General features: G+C 42.1%; 1 protein-coding gene across 4 annotated transcripts in view; it reads left to right on the top strand.

Moving 5' to 3' along the window:
* RAB3C (RAB3C, member RAS oncogene family) overlaps positions 1-24,744 on the top strand; it is a 149,051-nt gene that overhangs the window by 109,174 nt on the left and 15,133 nt on the right. For all 4 annotated transcript variants that reach the window (XM_075739850.1, XM_075739852.1, XM_075739853.1 and 1 more), the window contains one exon: positions 10,127-10,251. In XM_075739850.1, coding sequence (XP_075595965.1) covers positions 10,127-10,251 — 125 coding nt within the window. The remainder of the gene's footprint in view (positions 1-10,126; positions 10,252-24,744) is intronic.

The raw sequence follows: 24,744 nt of genomic DNA, 5'->3' as shown, positions 1-24,744 counted from the left end.
CAGAAAATGAAAGAAATATAGTTGACTTTGACAGGGAGTTTAATGTCTTTTATTAATTCTGCATACTTTCAGCCAAAGTCCACCTTGCCTAGGAGTAGTTCAGAGGCTTCCATATGAGTACTCTGTCATCTGCCTTCACGACAAAAAAAGGCTCCAGGGTGTGCAATGTCAGGGCAACATACTGTGTGTTGGGACCTTACTCTGCCTAAGGCTGTCTTACCCTTACTGCCAGCTGTTTAAGTGCCAGCTGTGGTGTGTTGGCTGTGCAGGCACAGGAAAACACTTCACCTGGTGGTCTTTTCTTCTAAAGAGATGGCCATCAGGAGCTCACGCATTGGAGGTACTGGGGAGGAGGGATACAGAGTATAGTACTAACTTAGAGCACAGACCTTTTTTTAGGGTTTTGGGGGGGGGGGGGTTGTTTGTTTGGTTTTTTTAGGTACTAAGTGCATAATTGCGCTCCTGCTACACTGGTATCGGAAAGCAGTTTCAAGGTGTATTTGACAGCTGGGAAGAAAGCAGGATGCAGAGATTGTGCCAAAGATGCAAAAATTAAGGACATCTGCAACCTGATTAATACAAATTAAGTATGCCCTGCAGGCTTCTAGTCCTTCATTGTAATTCCAAGTAAAGGGACATACATAAGACTTACAGTTTGAACATGAATGTCTTTTGCTCACAATATATTCATTTGATATGATGTACCATTATCCAGTGGATTTGCATTTTAGTGTCAGAAAATAATCTTCTGACAACAACAGACAATTGGTACTCTTATTTGAAATAACACTGTACAGAAAAGGCACCAAAGCTAATTCATGGACTATTAAGAAAATTATTTGTATATTACATTAAAAATGGAATGTAATTCAATAAAGTATTCAGCAGAGGATTCTGGATGGGAAGGCACTTCCATTTGCAAGGTAAGAACAGAAAGAAATGATTGATTAGAAAGAAAGAGAACTGTGATTGATGAATCTCTGTGATGCCTACCTCTCATCTTGGGTATGACACAGAATTACATAGTTATCAATGCGATGTCAGTTCTTATTGCATTGTGTTAAACGCAGACCCAGAGTGGACATTACTAGGCAAGCATATACTTCCTCATTACAATTATGGTAATGGATTATCACTAAGATACTTACATAGTAATAAATGTCATAAACAGAGAATATCAGCTCTTACATTGTTAGCTGTTCTCTCTTTTTTCTTTTTTTTTCTTTTTTTTAACTAAACTTTTTGCAAAATGCTATGACATATTTCCTTGCATAACGTTATAAAAATGTATATATTAAAAATTACTCAGTTTTATCCTCCAAAAGAACTGGATTCATTTTGGTTATCTTTATAACCTGTCAAAACTGAAATGTGGCATGTAGTTTTCTAAACTGAAGTTAGGGCCTCGGAAACTTGTAGTAGAGTCTTATGTTAAGGTAGCTTTTGCATTTTGATCACTGGCTAAGCTAAATCTATTTTCCTTAAAGTAGATGTAATTCCTACCAGAACAATGAAAACCTCTGGGTAATGTGCATTTTGACTAGCCTTATGACTGAAAATTAACCAGATGATATTTGTTATTGTCACACCTATCATGAAGGTTCTGCATCATTGATTTATCTTCCTCCAAGGGAAGGTTAAACATGTAGCCTTTCATTGCATTGTGTCCACTCTTTTTGGCTCTGCACAAAGAAGATAAAGCCTGTCAGAAGGAAGTGGTGTTCTGGTTTCTTCAATATCAACTTATTTCACAATCATAAGGCATGTTTCAATTCATTTGCCTTTCAATCCAGACAGAAAACATAATATTGTATAAACAACAACTGACGCATCAAATGCAGTCAGTCTTGATCAATATTCATACAGCCCAATCTGTTGCAAGGGTAAAGTCGTTGGTGTATCCCATTTTTGCTATTATATCCACTTCTCCCCAGACCCTTTTCCCTTGCTGCTTTGAGATACTGAGGATGGAAGAAATTTATTTTGTTCATTTTTCCCCCTTCTTTGCCCACTCCAACCATGCTCAATACTCCCGTGTTGCTGGGTCATCTTAGCCTTTTCTCTATCATCTGTTAGTAAGTACTAGCAGTCCGCAGCTGCTGATACCGTCACTGAAAATAAGCATCACAAATTCAGTATGCGTCATCTATTCTGAATAGAAGTGGAGATGCTAGGATGTCCTCCTCAATGAGAAGGATCAAAGTGTAACTTCCCCATTCCTGTCACAGGTTCATCTACCTCTGCTTTCTATTTTGATAATGATTTCCTTTATTGATTGCTTTTCTTGGTTTTCACTAATTGCTTCAATAATTGCAAAGACGTTCCTGAATGCAAGAGGTAAAAGAATTTGTATTAGCCATAATCATTGAGCTTTTATGGCCCTCAGCTGGAGCATGCCAGAATGATTAAATAAGCAACAATAGTTTGAGTTTAAAAGTTGCGTATATCCAGATCTTCCTCATCAGTAAAGGAGGAAAGATACTGAGCTGTTTCTGAAAGCTAGTTCTGTTTCTTGGAGCTGTGTATGGCCCCAGCTGCTCATCAGTTCAACTAAATTCTGACAAATGTTAGGATCTTCTTTTTATTATTACTGATGTTATTACTAATTATATGTAGTATATTCCTACTATGCCAGTAACCATGGTCACAAAAAGTCTAGCACTGAAGTACCTCAGAAATCTTCTGTCTTGTTTTTGCTCAGAGTATTTCAAATTTTTAACCTCAGCCCTGTCTTCAAAATCCCAATCAGAAAGTTGAGTTGAAGTTTTTGGTTGGTAGGTTTATCCATTTTGAATGGCTCGTCTCCTACTAGCAGTAGGTTATTTACTGGAGAACAGATGGAAAGCCGGAGGCCACCTCTCTCCCTGCCCTCCCTGTGGCAGGGTCTGAGCGCCAAGTGCAGAGCAGCTGGTACAGAGCCAGCTTCCAAATAGCCATCACGATTGAGCATTGCAGTCATTTAACATGCTGTATAGAATTATCTTATATAGGCCCCATGTCCATCATATCCCCAAGATGAGTGGGATAGAGAGAGGAGATGGGAAAACTCCAAGATACAGGGGCATTCCCAAGGCACATAACCTGTTGGGATTGCTGGGAATAATAAGGGTTTAGGAGACATAAGGGAGGGCATAGGGAAAGGAATGGAGCATATGGTACACACTGACATATAGAAGACACTTGATAGTATGAGGGAGACCTCATATTGGAACAATGAGGAAAAGATGGCTTGAATGGGGAAAGTACCAGAGCTCCTCAGAGACAAAGAGGGTGGGAAAGGACTCCTGACACCACCCCATCCCCTGAAAAGATGGGAATGGCAGAGCCTCCCTTTACCATCCCAGTCTGTGTCAGGGGTTGGAGAGGGCTGTTCCATACTTTTCCACATCATAGGAAGGGGACTGGGAGAATGGGGCAAAAGATACCCTCCATTGACTCAATTACAGAAGGAAAATTATGTCTCCTGAAAACGCTGGAAAGCAAGCCTTCCTGCTCAGAGGTAGCCAGGCATTTGGCATGCTCACTTGCAAATAAAGGGAGGAAGCTCAAGTGGGGGCACTGAATGCTTTTGGACACACCTCCAAACTCATAGCTGCTTTTCTGACACTTCCCCTCACCAAATACTTAAATAAACTGAGAAAGTGTTAGAATAGATAACCTGGACTCCACCCCAGATCCTGTCACCACACTGTGACCCCTGCTAGTTTAGCTAATGGACTTTGGGGGTACCATGCTATAGACAGAAATGGCAGAATTTTAAGCATCAATCAGTGAACTCAACATAACAGCAACTTCAAAAACGTAAAAAGGTTTTGGTGGAGGTTTTGTGAATTTGGTTTTGGCTTGGGTGGTGTTTTTTCTTTGTTTTTTTTTCTTTTTTTAAAAAATTTGTTTTCCTGGCAAGATGATGCACTCCAGTTAATTGCATACTCCTTTCTGAAACTAGAATATCAGACGCACAACATGTTCCCTGAACTTGCTGGAATAAACATAATACATGGGCCCCTCTGGAGCATTTTCATTAGGGTGCTTCTCTGCTGTCAGTGCATGTGACTTACTGCATAATTCATTTAAAAAGCCCATAGAAACCAGCCCCTCTAGGGATGGCAGGCATCCTCAGAGGGCTGTAGGTCCAACCAATGGTGCGTGGATTGTGGCTGTCTCTAAAAGTTCATATTCCTGCTGTATTTACTATATGAGCATATCTTTATTGAATTTTTTTTTTGCTATCCTTGCTGTATGTGGGTGAGAATATACTAGAGACTGTTCCAGGTTAGATTAATGTTTGTTCTGGACACATAGGAGTTAGTAAAAAGTGATCCTACAGAGATATATCCAGAGTGAACCCTAAGGTATGCCAGTCAGTGGGTGCAACCTGAAATGTATGGAGCACAACAAGCGGCAGGTTTGCCTTCTGTAGCAGTTTCTCCAGGGTACAATGCAGTGTTACCCAGGTGTAGCCAAGCTAAGCCTGAAGTCTTGGAAGGAAAATATATCATGTTGGATCTGACAGCTTGAGAGAGGTGAGGCTGCTGTGGCTCCATTGCCTAGGTCCTACCAGTATTGAGGCTGAAGATGTATTCCCAGAAGGCACGTGCACACAACACACACTATATATGCATATATACATGGCCAGCCACACAGATCACAGACAGACACACAGAGTGCTCCCACAACCACAAACAGCACCAACAGCCTGATCCTGCTCCCCTCCCTGGCAGAGCAGCATGGAGGTCTGCTAGAGAGACTATATATCTGTGTAGACATATATACATTGTGAGTTCCTCCGTCAGCTGGGCTCATACACTCAGTCTGCCCAGCAGCTGCCCCTGGATCCCAGTCTCCCCAGTTGCTGGCACAGGGAGGTACAAGCCTTCAGTGTTGACCCATGGTGAAGAGTTTCACACTCGAACAGTGGGGCTAGAGCTCTCTTGGGACAGCCCTGGGAGGTGCCCAGATGTGGTGTTCCTTCTTCTGAGTCCTTAATTTGGGTTGTCACCTGCCTTTGTGCCCTGTGCTCCTCTGGGCTTGCAGACAGGGGCCTTTGACAAGCTGATGGCTCCTGCAATAAGCCTGGAAGCAGCCAGGGCCAGGATATTATTTGGGCTCTCCCACCTGCCATTGTCTCTCTGTACTCCTTTGTGGATGTGCAGGTGAGCTTTTATCACATAATTTAATCTGAACAAGCTATTTTGCACAACAATAGCATCACAGTAGTGGTCTCATATTGCTCTGTGCTAGCTATGTTGGCTTGCAGCATCTCAGCTACCTCAGCCAGCTGGGGGTGCGTATTTCTGAACCCCATTCCATCATGCCGTGCAATACAAGTTGTAAGCGGCCCACGCAAGCACACACAGACATGCTACCATTGTTGTCTGGACAATTATTTGAAGCTCTTGCATGTTTGGAGGTGCAGAGTCGCACTGCTGCACGAAGGTTAGTCTCTTTCTTCTGAATCAAAGAAAATTCACTCAATAGCCAATGTGACTATTAAGCAGGTATCCTTTATTGCAGCGCTGGGAGTCGCACCGGGATATTTCCACGAACGTGCGTCTCGACGAGAAACAAATTGTTCGTGATTTATATTACAAAAGAGTTTACATATTCATTAGGTTTCTGATACATTTAATACATATTCATTATTATTCCGGGAACTCCTGAATATATGCTAATGTCCTGATACGCCTGCGCAGTTTCTTTCTCAGGTGGTCGTCAGGGGTCGTCCTCCTCAAATCTTCCTCTTTCTCCTCTTCTTCAGTGTACAGAGTTGGGTGACCTCTTCTTCATTATCCCCGTTTTGCAAGCTCAGCAACCTTGTTATCCATCCTGCCCAGATGGTCCCAGGCTTGTTGGCATGTTGGGCCTCCCTTTATCAGGTTGCCTCAAACTTTGTGTCTTTTCTAGTTCATACCCAAGGACTATTCCCTAATTTACGGCTTCTCTTATCCTGCTTCTGCATTCCAACTATTTTATTAATTGTTTTCTTTTGTACTGGAGCATGAGACAGGCGAAGCCTGAGTTTGTGGGGCCTGACTCAAGTATTGCCAAGTTTTTTTTTTTTTTTTTTTTAAATTGTTATACGCTAATTAGATTCCCCTATTCACTTCTTTGAAAGTTTTGTTTTTTCATGGTTGGTTTCAGTCTTCCTGCTAGAACCAAGTTCTTTATTAAACTGATTCTTTTATAGATCTCAGGCAGAGTCTTATCTAAGTATAGATGTGGCCCTTTAAGCTTGTAGCTGATCTTTTCCCAAAAGATAATGTGCTGCAACATAGACATTTTACCTACTGCTTGCTCTTTGTCATGAAGGTGTATTTCACTATGCTTGGTTATAACCAGAACTGACATTTAATTTTTTTTTGCAGACTTGGAAGGGGGTAGTGCATGATAATAGTGTCTTTGGTCTTTATAATGGTGTGTTCACCATTTTAAGCATTGTAATATTCACTTTGAAACCTATGTGCTTATGAGATGAGGTAACAGTGGAGAGCTTTGCCCAGGCAATGCTGGTTTTATTCTCTCCTTCAATAAATGACAGTGTTAGAAATGGCAGCAATACAACATCTCATTATACTTTATTGAACTAAAAAGCGATATTTTCAGAAGAATGTTTTGTGAACTAACAAGTATTACAAGGTATTTTCTGAAGGAGCAGAACTAGTTAACATGATTAATACTGAAGCAGTGTGCATATGGACATATGTCAGTGTGAACTGTTTAACTTCACCTTTGCTTTAGGGTTCATTTCAAACAAAGTAGGATTTTGTGTTAAAAAAAAAAAAACAAAAACAAAAACAAAACTGAAAACAAACACAAAACCCAACAACTGTGTTTTGAACATTTCTTTCACTTAGTATTTTATTCCATCAAACAAAGGAAAAAGGTCTCCATATTATCTTTGACAGTCTTCTGTCACAATAGTCCAAAACTCTTTTGGAGATTTATTGATGTAACTTTACAATACTTAAAGCCAGTAGTAGAAAATACAGCAGTGTTTTAAGATGAGCAAATAGGATTGCTTTAGTTAGCATTCAGCAAGTGTTCTTTTCTAACAGGGAATATGGCAGAATTGCAGTACTGGGAGAACAAGTCTTGTGTTCATCACTGAAAGTAATGGGTCATTGAACTCCTTCATTAATCTGCCCCTCTGGTGTCTATACATTATAAAAATTCAAGCATGTTGCAGATTGCCTGCCTACCATACAACTAGAATGTGAAAGATTTACAGGGTAAATTACTATTGACATACACCAGGTCACTGAGACTGCAGAATTGCTGTATTCAGCTTACTGCAAATTCAGCTTTGCCTTTTCATGTCTTCAATCTTCCTGAGGCTAAAGTTCTTTACAAGGACAATGGTTTGTGTTTTGGATTAATCAGAAGCCTCAGTCATTTGAAAGGTCATGTAGGTAAGGAACAGCAAAATCTTTTTTAAATGGCCTGTGTGGGGGCTTTTGTGAAGTATTGTGGGAATCAAAATCTGCAGAAGCCATTAGTGGAAATGTATGTCTAAAACATACCAGTGATAAGCCTATTATATTCTTTGAATCCAAGCTCCTACTAATGTGGGGTTGACTGGGGATACATTTGGCTGACTTTCACAGTCAGACAATTACATCTTGCACTACAGAGTCTTTTGCAAAACATTTTTTTGAATTGTTATTGAAGACAAAATCTCTTGTTGCTTAAAATATTCTTTATAACTAGAAGACGAGACATAAGCAAACCAGACAAAAAAGTCTAAGAATAAAATAAGGTTTTTTGGTAGTGAGAAGCATTTGAATGCACAGGCTCATAGTTCATAGAACAAAAAATCATATCTGGCTGCAGTAAAATGAAGGAGGATACATTCTTAACCAAAGAAACTCACATAAGGCTCTGGAGCGAGGGTCTGCAAAATAGGGCCGAATCTTTTGGTGTGATGATATTTCTCCAGGTTGTATTTCTTTGTTCATTAATTTCTTATATTTCACCTTTGCAGAATATATTACTAATTCCTTCTGTAAAGCTTAATATTTTACTGTATATATTGCTTTTGAAACATCTTCAATTTCCTGGTGACATAAGGGGAACAAATTGACCCCCAACTCATAACTGTTCAAATCTAAGTTCTTCTAGAGTCCTTAATGGACTAACATCCTCTGATGTTTGAGCTACTAGTATTTGCAAAGTTGCTATGGTGACAAATGTAGTTCTAGTTTAAAAAAAAAAAAAAAAAATCTATTTATCCTAACCACAAATTTCAGAAGAACTCAGCATTGTTCCAAAAGAACATTTCTACCAAATGCATGGTGGTCTTTTTCTCTGAACAGTTGCATCTTTAGTAAAATGTAAGTGTACAGGGAAGTTTGACCTCTACTTTGGTCACAGTAACTTGTGATTGCATACTCTAATTACTATAAAATAGATGTAAAATAGCACAGTGTCCATTTCTTGAAGGAAAGATCAGAACAGGCCCAAGGGAACAATCTGCAGCACAAAATCCCTGGGGCTTGCTTCAGGTTCTTTTTGGTCATTCTGATGAAGTAAAACAACCCTAAAGGCAATGTGATCCTTCCCCTTAAATTCCTCTCGCCAGCACAGTAAACCCATCACACATAGCTTAAAGGAGCTTTGACTCATGAAGGGGGCGTTTGGGCCTGCAGGCCTTGGACCCAGGGTTACAAAGACAGCTGTAGTGGATTTTGCCCATGTCCATCCCTCTGGTCTTGCAATCAGCAAAACTAGCTGGGGAGATTTGATCCATTTTCTGTCTTTTGCCAGAAATGGTTGTTGGGACACATCATGGTCTTTTTTCTGCATGAAGCATTTTGCAGATAGGGATCTAAATATGTAGACATAACGGCTGTATCATGAGAAGGGGTTACTAGTGAACTTAGCATCCACGCAGACCAGCTTTGAAAACACTTAAGTGACAGATTTTTGAAGCTTTTCTTCATCTTTCACAGAGACTTAGGACCCTGATACACAACAGGATTCCCTTCCACAGTGCCCTCTTCTAAATGCGTAGTTAAGCAGGTTAGTTTGTATTCCTGTGCAGTTTTCGTAAGCACTCTGTGTTGTCCAAGGGGAGAGAGAGAGGGAGATGCTCTACATCTTTTTCTTTCTTCATTGATCATATAGGGGCAGAAGAGATATTAATATCCTACCAAGCACTTGGCTCAGAGCCTAAAGCCAGACATAATCATAAGCCCAAAACAAAGGGTAAGTATTTAGAGAAAGCTTGCTGCACCCTGCATTACCTTCACGGGCAGGTCCTGCTATCAGTTAGAAGGTGAAATCATCACTCCTGGCTGAGCCTGGAGCCAGGACATGGAGCTTTTCTCCCTGCAGAGCAGGTATGAGTATCAGCAGAGTGGTGGTAGTCATCGACAGAAAGGTGCTATGAGTGCTCTCGTACATTGTCCATTAGCTGGATCACATTCAAATTGCAGAAGAGAACTTTATAGGTTAAGCTGTTTCACCACCAACACTCAAGGTCCCATGATGTTTCAAGGCCTCAGATACTCCAATTCAGCTGTAGTCATGGTTAGGGCTTGTATAATTTAAATGGAAGGTAAATTAAAGTTCAAACTCAACCCCTGTCCCAGTGTAATGTAAACTTTGCTGTCATCCTGGTAGGTCAAAGACCTATACTGGAACGTGCTGGAGAGAAACAACAGAAGAAAGAAGGAAGAAGGAAGACAGACCGGCTTTGAAGTTTTGCTGATACACTTAGATCCTGATTTTAAAAAGTGAAAGATAAGAAATTAATAAGCTGTTGATTTGGTTGCAAAGCTCTGGCTTTAGGTGATAAGGTTTGCATTAAAATGTGAAAGTACTTTTTTAATTGTGTAGGAGAAAGTGTCACTGCTTCTTTCTAAAAATATAGGAAGAATGTTCATGGCAGGAGAAAATATTGAAAGACTGTCTTGTTTCAACAAGCAAAAGTAAAACCTGTGTTGATGTAATAATAATTCCTGACAGATAATCCTTAGCTTATTTGAAATCCAGAATTAAACAGAATCATGTTACCCTAGATGTCAAAATCAGTATTGTCTTTTTTGTTTTGTTACAATTCTGTTTGAAATTGAGTTAAGGGGAATTTGCTTTGCTTTGACTTCTCTCTCTCTCTCTCTTTTCTAAGGTCAACTCAAATCAAAACATACTCTTGGGATAATGCCCAGGTTATTCTGGTCGGTAACAAATGTGACATGGAGGATGAACGGGTAATCTTCACCGAGAGAGGGAAACATTTAGCAGAGCAACTTGGTAAGAAAAGAAACTACAAACGCTTTATGACTACATGTGAGAATGCACATAATAATGTCATTAATTGCTACAGTGCTTGTAATTAAATCTTTGCAGTACCTTCACTGTAATAGAATAGTCATACAATACCTGCCTTTTGTTTCTGCAGGCTGAGGTCTGAACTGTCCTTCTTGATATCACTAATACTGTAACATCATTAGAATCGACATGTGTCCAGGGATGACCATATGCAGAGCTGTGATATGTCTGTTGTCTAAAAGTGTCCACAAGACTAGTGCTGGCTCAGAGGCTGGCTTAGGCTAAAGACATATCTGATAAAACCTTCCTTATGCTGCTCTTTAGATAGGAAGTACATTGCTGGTTTTGTGATAAGCAGCAAGATTAGGTGTATGTCTGTATATATATACACAATATGTTTAGGTAGTTATAGCTATAGGCAGGTGCGTCCTAGCCAAAGAAAAATTAAAAAAAACAAAACAACAAACTAACCAAAAAAGTCAGGAGAGGGGAGACTGAAGAAACCGCTTACTCAAAATGTGACCTAGACCTTTTTGCAAGTTGAGAACATTTGGGTTATGATTTCCAATACCAATAATCCAAACCAGGAATATGCCAATATCCAACTCCCACTGCTAAGAGTTCACTTACTGCACATTTACACATGTGTAAATAACATGAACCTCTATTTCATGAAGTCTCCTTCTAGGAGGCAAATGTTGTCCACACAGAAAATTACAGAGCTGTAAACATCTCTGTTCTTTCTGTTTCTGCCCAGCAGTGATATGCTTTCATACCATGAAATGTTTTTGAGGTGACACTGGCCAAGCTGTAATGGAAAAATCTCTAGAGCATCATCATACTACTACTACCCAGCCTGTTTTTTCCTTCAAATTTGTTGATCTCTGGAGAGCACTCTCAGCAGGTGTGCAGATCAAACCCTGGCATCACTGGAGGTCAATTTCTGTGCTGTGCTGGGCATGGGTTTGTTATTATTTTTAAAACTGACTGTGATAAAGGCTCAGTCTGGTGAACATGTGTAGAACTAAGATCTCCTTGTCACTATTGCTATATAGGTGTTTAGGGGAAAGGGTGTTATAAAAGTAACAGCATGGGAAATAGAGATAGACGGTGGCATTTCACATTATACCACCTGTGCTGGATCTAATCCCATGCTGGTGGTTCTTATGTATATTCATAGCTTGCTGACCTTATTTTTTTAAAATAATTTTTCTAGTTGTACAATTGCTTGTCCTGGTAAGTAATTTCATCAGAATAACATATCTTCCTATCACATCTGTCTAAATAAGCATTACATATGTGTAAAAGCACACCTCAAAAGTGTACATTAAAAATAACCATAAATTAGTCCTTGAAAGGTGACAGAAAAGATTTAACAGCAAGTTATGTCCAGAAAAATTGCCAACATTTGTGAAGAACTGAGTTTCTAAAAGTGTTTGCCACAAAACAAAAATGGCTACCGTTGCACCTGCTTTAACAGAGGATATTTTTCTTTCCAGAAATACCTGTCACATTATATATATTTCTATAATCTGTTCTTCCCTCTGTAAGCATTTCTAATATTTATGCATTTGAATCAGACCTAGGAAAGTGTATTCAATGTAGAAAGAGATTGAAAAAATGTAGGTGTATACTTTTACCTCAAATTTAGACCAGGCACTAAAATGCCTGGCAATAAATAAAAATTTGCAATGTAGAGTTTGAAGGGTTTTTTTTTGTTAGTGGCATAACTAATCTGAATTTCTATTCCTCAAACTATTTTTCTATAGAAAGATTAATTCAGGGAATTGACAAGGCATCCCCAAGGTCATAAATTTAGCAAGATGAGAAGGAACTTTGCATGTTGTACAGTCAAGAATCCTCAGCTGTAATAACCAATGCTTGCAAAAAAAAAAAAAAAAAAAAAAAAAAAAAAAAAAAGAATAATGAGATAGATATCAAAACTCATGTCTCAAGCTTTCAAGCAATCTCTGACTCCTGGGATTTAGAATTCAATCTTTATGGAAGCTGATTATCCTCTATTCCCAGCTCTATCTACTCTGGGATTTTCCTTTCTCAGATATACGTCCCGTGGCTATCTCAAGGGCAGATTATTGTATTGGATAAATTGTGGCTCTGATCCAGTCTGTCATTTACTGTACTCAGACTGCACACACAAATGTTTATATACAATAATTTCTTAAATCTGCTCAGAGATTGTGGGAGGTGGTGTCAGGAAAAGCAGAATGAGTTTCCCTGAAGTGCTCTGACTATGTGGACCAGTTTGAAGGGCACAAGTTGTGTCAAACACTTGGGACTGTCTTTTCTTTCTCTGTGGGCAAGTTTTAAATATAACAATATTGATTTTTGTGTTCAGCAAGACATTTTAAGACTGTGGGTCCTTTGAATGCCATGGTCTGCAACATTCATTACAGCCACAATTACAAGAAAGCACAACACGAGTCCTGTACAAAGAACACATTGTGAAACACTCTGTTCTCAAGTGTGCTTTTACTTTCAGCCCTGGTTTATTTGAAGTCACTGAGAAAATGAATACATTTTGGTCTGAGTTTTCAAAAGGTCAAAAAGACCACTGGGCATTTAGCTCTCCAGGAAAAACAGTTTCCTGTTGAAAATGGCATTATCGGAAAATCATGCCTCTTTTGTGGCTGCTGACCTCTTTGAAAAGTGTAGCCTTCAATTTTATTAACGAGGGGTGATCAATCATTTCTTCATGCTGGCTTATTTCTCAAATATAACCCAACAAGTGGTTTGGGTCAACCATCAATAGGCCTTGTTACCTGTGAAGGTCTGGTTAAAGGAGTCAAGTATCCTGTGGTAGCTCTGAGTACCTCTCTCATAACACTAACAGAAGTTCACAAAAGAGAGAAGGAATGGTTAAGAAAACCAGATCTGAGCTTGAAGGGAAATTAACAGAGTGTTTATGAAGACAGACTTCATCTCATTTCCATTTTGGATATTTTTAAAGTTTGTTGTTAGTAACATAGAGCATGACACTAGTGATACCACCACAGATCACAGCTGCAGGCAGCGTACTACCTTACCTACGGTAATGGCCAGAAGTAGGTGCCTTGCGAAAGGTATAAAAGGGCAAATATACAGTGATGCTTTCCCAGGCTGTGACAAATTATTTTTGTGGGTCTCATGAACCAAAGGCAGTATCTTTATATTCAATAGCCTTTCCAGGATTTTTTTCCATGGACTTGTCCAATGATGTCTTTGAAACCGTACAAAATCTTACCATCTGCAACATCCTTTAAATATGTGCAGTTAATCTGAGTTATGCACTTCTGCTTTGAATCATCCACTTGCTAGTTTTATCTGGTGTTTCTTCACTTATATTCTGAGAATCAGTAAACAATTGTTTGCTGTTACTTGCTCTGCAGCACCATTGGTTTCAGAGACCTCTATCATACCCCTCCTTTTTTCTCCAGGCTGAAATTCCCAGACTGTTTTATCGTTCCAGACACAAAGACCATCTCACACCTTAGAGATTCCTTGTCACTCTATTCAGTACTTTTTGTAAGTGGTACATCCTTTTTCAGAAATTAGTTCATGGTTGTTTAACATATTAGTTTTATTAAAAGCGTAATGTTAGAATGAGGTGAAAACAGACAGGATCAAACAAATTCAGCTGAGTCGTGTAACTTTACCTCACAGAGATATTCATACTGAGAAAATATAGAAACATGACTAACCAGCCAGTAGAGAGAATCAATTAACGTAATGTTAATATTGACATGGGAATCACAACAAAAACATTTAAACAAGTTCATTCATTAATCACTACCAGAAAAAGGGTGTAGAACATAATGCTTATGCTATTTTCTCTCTTCGTGAATGTTTGGTCTGAGCACTACATGCATTGGCTATAGAGTGAAACCCCAATATAGTCAGGTTATTTACATGCTGTGGTGGGTTGACTCTGGCTGAGGGCCAGGTGCCCACCAGAGCCGCTCTATCACTCCCCTCTTTCATTAGACAGGGGAGAAAAGGTACAATGAAAAAAAAACTTACGGGTCGAGATAAGGACAGGGAGAGATCATTCTCTAATTATCATCACAAGCAAAACAGACCGAACTTAGAGAGGGAATTCATCTTATTTATTACTAAGCAAAACAGAGTAGAGGAATGAGAAATAAAACCAAATCTTAAAAACACCTCCCCCCACCCCTCCCATCTTCCCGGGCTCAACTTCACTCCCGGCTTCAACCTCCGCCCCCCTCAGCGGCACAGGGGGACGGGGAGTGGGGGTTACGGTCGGTTCCTCACGCGGTGTTTCTGCCACTTCTTCATCCTCAGGGGGAGGACTCATCGTTCCCCTGCTCCAGCATGGGGTCCCTCTCACAGGAGACAGTCCTTCACGACCTTCTCCAACATGAGTCTCCTCCACGGGGTGCAGACCTTCAGGAGCAAACTGCTCCAGCGTGGGTCCCCCACGGGGTCACAAGTCCTGCCAGCAAACCTGCTCCAGCCTGGGCTCCTCTCTCCATGGATCCACAGGTCCTGCCAGGAGCTTGCTCCAGCGTGGGCTTCCCACAGGGTCACAGCCTCCTTCAGGTGTCTCCACCTGCTCCGGTGTGGGGTCCTGCACGGGCTGCAGGTGGAATCTCTACACCCCCTCATCCTTCCTCCATGGGCTGCAGGGGGACAGCCTGCTTCACCATGGTCTTCACCATGGGCTGCAGGGGAATCTTGCTCCGGCGCCTGGAGCACCTCCTCCCCCTCCTTCTTCGCTGACCTTGGTGTCTGCAGATGTTCTTACATCTTCTCACTCCTCTCTCTGGCTGCAAAAGCGCTCTCTAAGTGTTTTTCTCTTTCTTAAATATGTTATCACAGAGGCGCTGATTGGCTCAGCCTTGGCCAGCGGCGGGTCCGTCTTGCAGCTGGCTGGCATTGGCTCTATCAGACACAGGGGAAGCTTCTAGCAGCTTCTCACAGAAGCCACCCCTGTAAACCCCCCGCTACCAAAACCTTGCCACGCAAAACCAACACACATGCTTTAAAGCATTTTTGTAAAACAGGCTTGGAATTTCTTGCAAGCAAAATGCATGCACACTCACCAGCTGCATTACTCACACAGCTTTTCTGACATATTAATCTCATGCATCTCAGCTGAGTTCAAAGCTTCATACGTTCATAAAAGTTTGGTGTCACTTGTCAGAACAGAAATAAAAATAATGACTCAGAGATGGCATGAATTTCTTGGTTCCTTTTATTCATGGTCAGTGTGATATATTGTGATCTACATTCTGGCAAAGGATTAGCAGGCAGAGGTGTGCACAGATCTTTGAATAGACTGAGTAACTGCACACACTAATGCACAGTTGCATATGTAGTCTGACATACAGATTCTCCATTTATTTATGACATTGTGTTGTGCATGCAAATTAGGTACATAATTTTATATGTGTTCTTTGGTTGCTCATGTGCTTCTGTACATTTGCTATTTGTGTGCTACAAATTATTTCAACAGTCATTAGTTTTTAATGGCACGTACTGCCATTACAGGGTATATTATATCCTTAGGACCATGGACCCTAAAGTTGCTGCAAAAGTACAATCCTGCCCTAGGTCCATGCCATGCCTGTTGTGCTCATGCTGCATCAGGTACTAGGGGGATACGGGAAGATCTGCCCAAATGTCTGGCCCCATTTCCTGTAAGGTCCTGTTGTCCTATCCCACCTTTTTGGCTCAGGTTAGTTAAGGGTCTGGGAAACGGAACTGTTGTATCATAGAAATGTTGGTTGGAAGGGACTTCTGGTGATCATCTAGTGTGATGTCCCACTAAAATCCACCTCTGGCCCTATGTTCTGTCCAGCAGTTTTCAGGGCCGTGCCCTTCCCATTGGATTTTCATTACCTCCATGTTTCTTACTCTCTGCCACCTACGGTCACCTGTGGCTGGGGGCATCCAGCACATCTGAATATGTCTTAGGCTGCACTCACCTGCTTCCTAAATGTATCCTGGCACGCTGTTTTTCCCAGAGGCCACCAACCAATGTCAGAAAACAAAATGAGATAGGCCCTTTGTGGGTGAGTTCTCATATTCCTTTCTGCAAGAGCTGGCAGAAGCCAACTCTCACGCTGCATTCAGGGAACCTGCAAAGGGCTCTGACTGCTACGTGTCCCTGCACCAGCAGCGCCCAGGGCTTCAGTGCACCTCCACAGCTTGTCACTCAGGCAATCATTTTACCCCTCAGATTTTTAACATGTACTTTATCTCCATCCTTTCTCTTCTCATCTCTTTTGGGACATTTCTTCCTTAAAGCCTTTATTTGCAGCTTTCTTTCTTTCTTTTTCTTTCTTTCTTTCTTTCTTTCTTTCTTTCTTTCTTTCTTTCTTTCTTTCTTTCTTTCTTTCTTTCTTTCTTTCTTTCTTTCTTTCTTTCTTTCTTTCTTTCTTTCTTTCTTTCTTTCTTTCTTTCTTTCTTTCTTTCTTTCTTTCTCTTGATTCACAGCGCTTTGAAAATGAAATCCACTAAAAATTAGAAGATAATTTCTGACTTCAAATAAAAATCAGCCTGTCTTGCCAATTTTATTTTCATTTTGTTCTTGGCTCAGGCATGTATGTACATAATGGTCATGCTGGGGTGTCCCTGGAGACCTGATTCAGGGCTAATTAGACTTCTTCAAATTAAACCCATTTAGCACCTCAGCAAGCCTGAAAGCAGAGCTTCTGTCAGTGTCATATGCTTATACAGGGTGCAATTTGGCATCCAGCACTGCTGTGTGATCTGACCAAGCCTGCAAGACCAGGCCTGCTGCTGAGATGGGGCAGCAGGTTGCCCCATTCAACTGGTTGCTGAATCCCGCCAGGGCTGGGATACAAGACAGCAGCTCCCCAGTATCAGGACTGGAGTGAACCTTCACTTGCCTTGGGATATGAGCTCTCGGCAGTAATGTGTACATTAGGCACCTGTGCATTTAGGCAGCAACTAAAGAGGCATTTTTAGGGCTGTAATTTTGGCATCTAAATCAGGAATCAAGTGGTACTTGACACCTCACACGGCTTGCTAGAACAGCAAGTTCTGTTTTGCCTCTGTGGCTGGCTGGAAGCCGTGGTGCAGAAGGCAGGATCACCAGTAGCTTTGAGAGCACAGACATATGGCCGCGTCTAACTTTGCATTAAAAATGAAAATAATTGTGTTGTGCAGGAACATGCCTGTTCATAGTTCCACCCTTCACTGTTTTTTAGCTCTTTTTAAAGGGCAAGTGTTAGTGCCAGAGGAAGGAGACAGGCTGACAGTGCTGACAAACACCAGGGTCTTCTGTTTGGTTACAACACATAAGGGTATTGGTAGACCAATTAAAGACTCCTGTCCCCAGGATGCTTTTGAACAGGGAGGAAATGCCCAGCCTGCCTTTGCTTTCACACCCTTGGAGCTGCATTTCAGGAAAGTTACTTAATGGCAATGAGAAGCGAGGGATTGTGTTTGCTCAACAAATGTCTCATGTAAACAAATAAACATTTATTGCCCAAATGCACTCATTTAAAAGGTAACTGGAAGCCACAATCAAAATCAGTACAATTGGATGGAAACCTTCTGTTCTGAAAGACTGGAAAAGGTGTTCGCTAGAGCATAACTAATAACTGCCCATCAAGTTTGTCCATTCTGTCACAGCTGAAAGTCCCCCTTTAGGGTTTTTTGGTAAATAAATCTTGCTGCCTTAAAGGTTGGATAGATATCCTAGCATTTCTGTTAACAGTCTTTATACTAGCTCTATCCAGAATGGTGGTAAAGCACTGCTCTTTGCTGAGGTAGTATTAGCAAAGTCCTATTTTGGGGTTTAATGTTGTTTTAATACTTTTCTTAGCATAGTCCAGCCCTTGGGCTTGTTTGGACAGCAGATGTCCCATCCTATTGGTCTACAAAGCAGAGCACAGTGCAACCAGATCTGCAACCACAGTTGCAGTTGTACAAGATAACTTGGCAGAACAGCAATGGTCACCAGCTACTTTCAGCCTAGTTTCCTGGGAGACATGACCTTTGCAATCATACCACCTGTGTCTGTCTCTCTTTGAGAAAGAGGCAGAGGTCTCAAAGATATTAACAGTTCTGAGGAAGTGGACACGTGAGCAGAGGAGAAAGGTCTTGCAATTGCCTTGACTGACAGCCTGCAATATGAATACAAACCTTATTAGATACTCTTCACAGCAGGCAAGAAGTGCCTGCCAGTGCCCTCTCAGAACTGCCCACAGCATGCAAATCCAAGAAAATAAGGCATCATTAGCTCATATCCTTCATATACTATGACATTTTTGAATGATTCATTCCCATGGCATCCTAGATTTTGCCTTTTGTACACCATTGTGTTACAAAGGAAGCAGCTTACTGCAGTCACTTCTTGCTCTGACATTGCAGTCCCCTACTACTCCTCAAAGTACTGGATTGAAGAAGGCACTGGCCAGAGCAGCACTAAGGATCACAGTTTAAGCTTGTCTTCAAGGAAGGATAGTTATTGCAGGAGCACACCCTTGAGGATATCTGTTAAACATAACATAACATCAGAGGCAGTACATAAAATTGTCTTGGTTGTAGACAAACACTCTGAAACCAGAAGACCCACCTGATCAGCTGGTGAAATATTAACATAGCTCTTGCCTGTTTGTCAGTGGATTTGAGCTTAAAATTTGCTAGCTAGTGTGTCCTCTTGATGGGACATTTTCTCAGAAAGATGAGAAGGTGCAGAATGTTCTTCCCTTTGCATATGGCTCTCCTTTCTGTTTTTATTCCTTTCTTATTTTTCGAAAGCAGGCATAAACAGGTGTTAATGACATTGATGAAGGAGCCTCTGCAGACCCAGGACAAGTGGGAGGCAGAGAGGAAAAAAAATTCAGGCTGTTTGTGTGTTTCAGGGAAGCTGTCTAAACTGTTCTGTGTGCATTATAGCGCACCAGGTGAAAAACAGCATCATGCCGGTGTCCTAGCTGGCCCCTGCCACTGTAATGCTTTGTGGGGGCTGCTGAGAGCTTGCCAGCTTCCTTTGAGTCCATACTATTGGGAAAAGGGTAGATAAGGGAAACAGTGTAAGAACAGCAAAGGGAAAACTGATTTAAACAAAAAAGAGTAATTTAAATTAGAAATTTCTGATGCATGTTCCACATACATAGTTCATATGTTCAGTCAACACTTTGATATTTTTTATTTTCTCAGTTTCAGCTCTGTTCTGCTTTACCTACCCACTTGCCTCTTGGACTTTGTCGTATCTTTGCAGTAATCTGCTCTGCCTGGTCTCATTGACATTGGCAGTACAGGTCATCATGGGCGGGGGAAAATGGTTCTTCAAGGTCAGCTGCCCTGGGCATCACCAGACGTGCCTCACTTCAGGCTTATACTCACATGGAGAATCTTTTCTCTCCATTAATAACAGTGGGAAAAACTTGACCAAACAAACAAACAAAAAAGGCACCACTGTAATTTATGGGATATTTTGCATAAGGTAACTTTGATGTGGTGAATTGAATCCCCTGCCCAGGACAGTCAGTTGCTCCCTGGATGGCAACAGGAGCCTCTGTTGCTAGGGTCTTTGCAATGGTGTCTTCATCTCCATCAGATGAGACTCTCTGAGCTCTTGTTCTGCTGAATTATTGTAATCCAGCTGGTCCTAGTGCCCACCACATACCATGACCTGTTGGCAGTGATTACTTTGTGCACAGAGCATCTCTTAACTGTCTTAACTGGCTTCAAAAGACTGTTCTGTGTGACCATTTCTGCATCTGCAAGAACAGTTTCCACAGACCATCTACAAGTGTCTTACCTATGTGCAGCTGAATCCATCCTACAGCAGGCACCACCTGGGGGCAATCCACCAGCATCGCCCCGTTGTCTACTTATGATGTTTATCAGCACATTTAAGCATATAAATAGTTCCTATCAGCTGGCGTATGTACAGCAAGGGCTGCTTGGGGGAATCTCCAGGACTGTCCAAAATTCCCATCTGTATAGCTCCTATGAAAAGCAAAGCAAATACTTTGTTGTGGAGTTCAATCACCTCCTCACAGTTCAGTGCATTGTCTCATCTATGCAGGGTGTAGCTGGGGAGGTCCTGGATCACCCAGGCAATTAATGACTAAGTTGATGGAATGATGGCATAGCCTGATACCCAGCTATACCACTACTATGACTACAATTTCCTTCTTATATCAAAATCTTAGCTGAAATTCCACAGATATAACCACAACTGTAGCGTCTATTTTTATTTTATTTGAATGAATATGTTTGTGCTTGAACACTTGGTAAATCTCTGTCTGTCTTGGAGAATAGGTGCCTCTAAGTTTTTCATTGTGTTCTTACATAGAACATCCTCACCATGGTACTAGGCCTGTTTTCTTGATCATCTCCAGGATGTCACAGGATTTCCTGACATCAGTCTCCTCTCTTCTTTGTGACTCTTTTCCTTTCACATTTTGCATTTCTCTGTGCAGATCTCTTCCCTACTTGTCATATCTGATATTTCATGATGATCTCATGCGCCAGTTTGTGGTGGTTTAACCTTGACTGGAGACCAGGTGTCCACCAAGCCACTCTATCACTCCCTTCTTCAGCTGGACAGGGAGGAGAGAAAAATGAGATGGAAAAAACCCAACCCACCCAACACTCAAACTCGTGGGACAATACAAAAGCAGTTTAATGAAGCAAAAGCTAAAAGCCGCATGCGGAAGCAAAGCAAAAGCAAAACACTTACTCTCTACTTCCCATCAGCAGGCGATGTCCGGCCACCTCCCACAAAGCAGGGCTTCAGTATGTGTAGTGGTTGCTCTGGAAGACAAATGTCATAAAAACTGAATTCCCCTTCTTTCTCCCCCTTTCTCTTAGCTTTTATTGCTGAGCAGAGGTCATATGGCATGGAATATCCCTTTGGTCAGTTGGGGTCAGCTGTCCTGGCTGTGTCCCCTCCCAAGATCTTGCCCACCCCCAGCCTACTGGTGAGGTGAGGGGGATGCTGGAGAGACAGCCTTGGTGCAGTGCCAGCACTGCTCTGCAGGAGCCGAAACCCTGCTGTGTTACCAGCACCTTGCTGGCTACCAGTGCACAGCACTATGGGGGCTGCTGTGGGGAAATTAACTCCGTCTCAGCCAGACGCAACACAGTCTTCCCCTGTTATTCCATACCATTTGCATCATGCTCAAGTCCCACATACTTTGATAGATATATATATCTTATAACCATTCCATTGTATTTAATTCTCATTAACTGCCATCCCCAGTCCTTTAACAGATAGATGTTACTGTCCTGTTCCATGGGCTTCCTCCACTCCTCCAGATGTTCACAAACAGGCTATGACTTGGGCCGAAGATGTCAGGATGGGTGTTCAGGACAGGAGAGGCAGTATGTTCAATTGTTGGGTACCAGTACCACTGTGGTTTGGGTCATTGTTGCACTCATCTGGTTCCTTGTGAAACTCACTCTTCGTCAGTTCATGTCATTCCTGCTACGTTACTTCCTGCAACATACAACTCTCACTACAGATTATTTTTTCCCCGGCATTAAATCTCCTTGAGGCACACACCGGGTCTCCCCATCCTTCCATGTTACCCACCAAGTACACTCAAGTCCTTGAGCAAAGACAATCCCAGGAATGGGTTTGCCTTTTCCCATGCAACGGGCAATCCACACTGCCTTCCCCAGCCACTTCCCCATGTGCCCTGCAGGGACCTCACCTCCTCCCACAGTATGTAGGAGTTTTATTTGAGCAGGACCAGGATGGTTTGCAGATCCTCTGGTGTTAATCAGCCAAGTGGCTTCTGCTAAATTCATATCCCAGTGCTTCCACACCCCATTGCCCAATGCCCACAACATAGTCTTTAAGAGTCTCTCAATCTCAATCTCTCAATATCTCTCAATCTTTCCAGAGGCTTGTGGGTGATAGGGAATGTAATACACCTACTCATTGCTGTGTTTCTTTGCCCAGAAGTTTATGAGGTTATTTCGGAAATGAGTCCCATTGTCTGATTCAATTCTTTCTGGGGTACCATGTCACCACAAAATTTGCCTTTCAAGGCCTAGGATGGTGTTTCAGGCAGTAGCATGGTTTACGGCTATATTTCTAGTCAATCAGTAGTTGCTTCAACCATGGTAAGTATGTAGCACTTGCCTTGGCGTGTTTGTGGCAGTGGTCCAATATAATCGGTTTGCCAGGCCTCACCATATGGACAACCCAGCCACCCGTCTCTATTCCAGGGAGATTTTACTCATGTGGCTCACTTGATTACAGCACATATTTCACATTCATGTGTGACCTGTGTGATGCCCTCCATGGTCAGGTCTACCCCTTGATCACGAGCCCATCTGTATGTTGCATCTCTCCCTAGATGTTCCGATGTTTCATAGGCCCATTGAGCTACAAATAGCTCACCCTTACACTCCCAGTCCAGGTCCACCTGAGCTACTTCAGTTTTGGTAGCCTTCTCTACCTGTTCCTTATTTTGATGTTCTTCAGTGGTGTGACTTTTGGGTTTGTGAGTATCTACATGACGTACTTTCAAAGCCATGTTTTTTACCCAGGCAGCAATGTCCTGCCACAGTGCATCAGCCCAGATGGGTTTACCCCTGCGCTGCCAGTTGGTCGACTTCCACAGCTGTAGCCACCCCCATAGGGCATTATCCACCATCCAGGAGTTAGTATAGAGATAGAGTACTGGACACTTTTCTTGTTCAGCAGTCTTCAGGTCTAGTTGGATAGCTTTCACTTCCACAAACTGACTTGACTCACCTCTTTCAGTGGCCTCAACGACTTCTCATGTGGACTCCACACAGTAGCTTTCCACTTTTGATGGTTACCTACAACATGACATGATCCATCAGTAAACAGAGCGTAACACCTTTCATCTTCTGATAACTCATTATAGGGCGGTGCCTCTTAGGCACGAGCCACCTCCTCAGGCAGTGCTCCAAAATCTCTGCCTTCTGGCCAGTCCATAATCTTTTCCAGGATTCCTGGGTGATTGGGTTTCCTGAGCTGAGCTCATTGCGTAATCAATGCTACCCACTTACTCCATGTAGCACTGATTGCGTGATGTGTAGACGGGATGTTTCCTTTGAACATCCAGCATAGCACAGGCAATCGCAGTGCCAGGAGGAGAGATGCGTCTGTACCAACAACTTCTGAAGCAGCTCGAAGCCCCTCATATACTGCTAGTATCTCTTTTTCAGTTGGGGTGTAGTGGGCTTCTGATCCTTGATACTCCTGGCTCCAAAACCCTAATGGTTGACCTCAGGTTTCTCCTGCTGTTTTCTGCCAGAGGGTCCAGGTGAGACCATGCTCCCCAGCTGCAGTGTAGAGTACAATTTGCTCAGCTGGTCCTATCCGGACAGGCCCAAAAGGTACCACATGAATTATTTCCTGTTTGATATGTTCAAAGGCTTGTTGTTGCTCAAGGCCCCACCCGTAATGGTTCTTCTTTTGGGTTACTCAATAGAGAGGGCTCACAAGCTGGCTATAACCTGAAATGCATTCTCCAGAACCCCACAAGGCCTAGGAAAGCTTGGGTTTCCTTCTTATTAGCTGGTGGACAGAGTTGCCATCTCATTGGCCACATCCATAGGCACAAGACAGCATCTATTCTGCCATTTTATTCCCAAGAACTGGATCTCCTGTGCAGGTCCCTTGACCTTACTTTTCTTTATGGCAAAGCCAGCTTTCAGAAGGATCTGAATTACTCTTTTTCCCTTCTCAAACACTTCTTCTGCCTTATTGCCCCACATGGTGATGTCATCAATGTATTGTAGATGTTCAACTGTATCACCCTTTTCCAGTGCAGTTTAGATTAGTCCATGACAAATGGAAGGACTGTGCTTGCACCTGGAGGAGTCGATTCCAGGTGTGTTGGACACCTCCCACGTGAAAGCAAACTTTGGCCTGCATTCTGTTGCCAAAGGAATTGAGAAAAATGCATTGGCAATGTCAATTATAGCATACCACTTGGCTGCTCTTAACTCCAGTTCATATTGGAGCTCTAACATGTCTGGTACAGCAGCACTCAGTGGTTGTGTCACTTCATTCAGGCCACGATAGTCTACTGTTAACCTCCAGCTTCTGTCAGAGTTTTGCATTGGCCATATGGGACTATTGAAAGGTGAGTGAGTCTTACTGATGACTTCCTGGCTCTCCAGTTGATGAATCAGCTCATGGATGGGAGCCAGGGAATCTCGAATTGTGTGATATTGCCACTGGTGCTCTCTCCTGGTAGCAACTGGCACCTGTTATTCTTCAACTTGCAGCAATCCCACAACAAAGGGATCTTCCAAGAGACCAGACAGGGTAGATAGCTGTTTGATCTCCTCTGTATTCACAGTGGCTACACCAAAAGCCTATCGGTACCCCTTTAGGTCCTTGAAGTACCCTCTCCTGAGGTATTCTGTGCCAAAGATACAAGGGGCCTCTGGGCCGGTCACAGTGAGGTGCTTCTCCCACTTGTTCCCTGTTAAGCTCACCTCAGCCTCCAATACAGACAATTCTTGGCATCCGCTTGT

Source organism: Balearica regulorum, chromosome Z (assembly GCF_011004875.1).
Source record: "Balearica regulorum gibbericeps isolate bBalReg1 chromosome Z, bBalReg1.pri, whole genome shotgun sequence".
NCBI classification, from domain to species: Eukaryota; Metazoa; Chordata; class Aves; order Gruiformes; family Gruidae; genus Balearica; species Balearica regulorum.
This window is presented reverse-complemented; position numbering and strand designations above follow the sequence as displayed.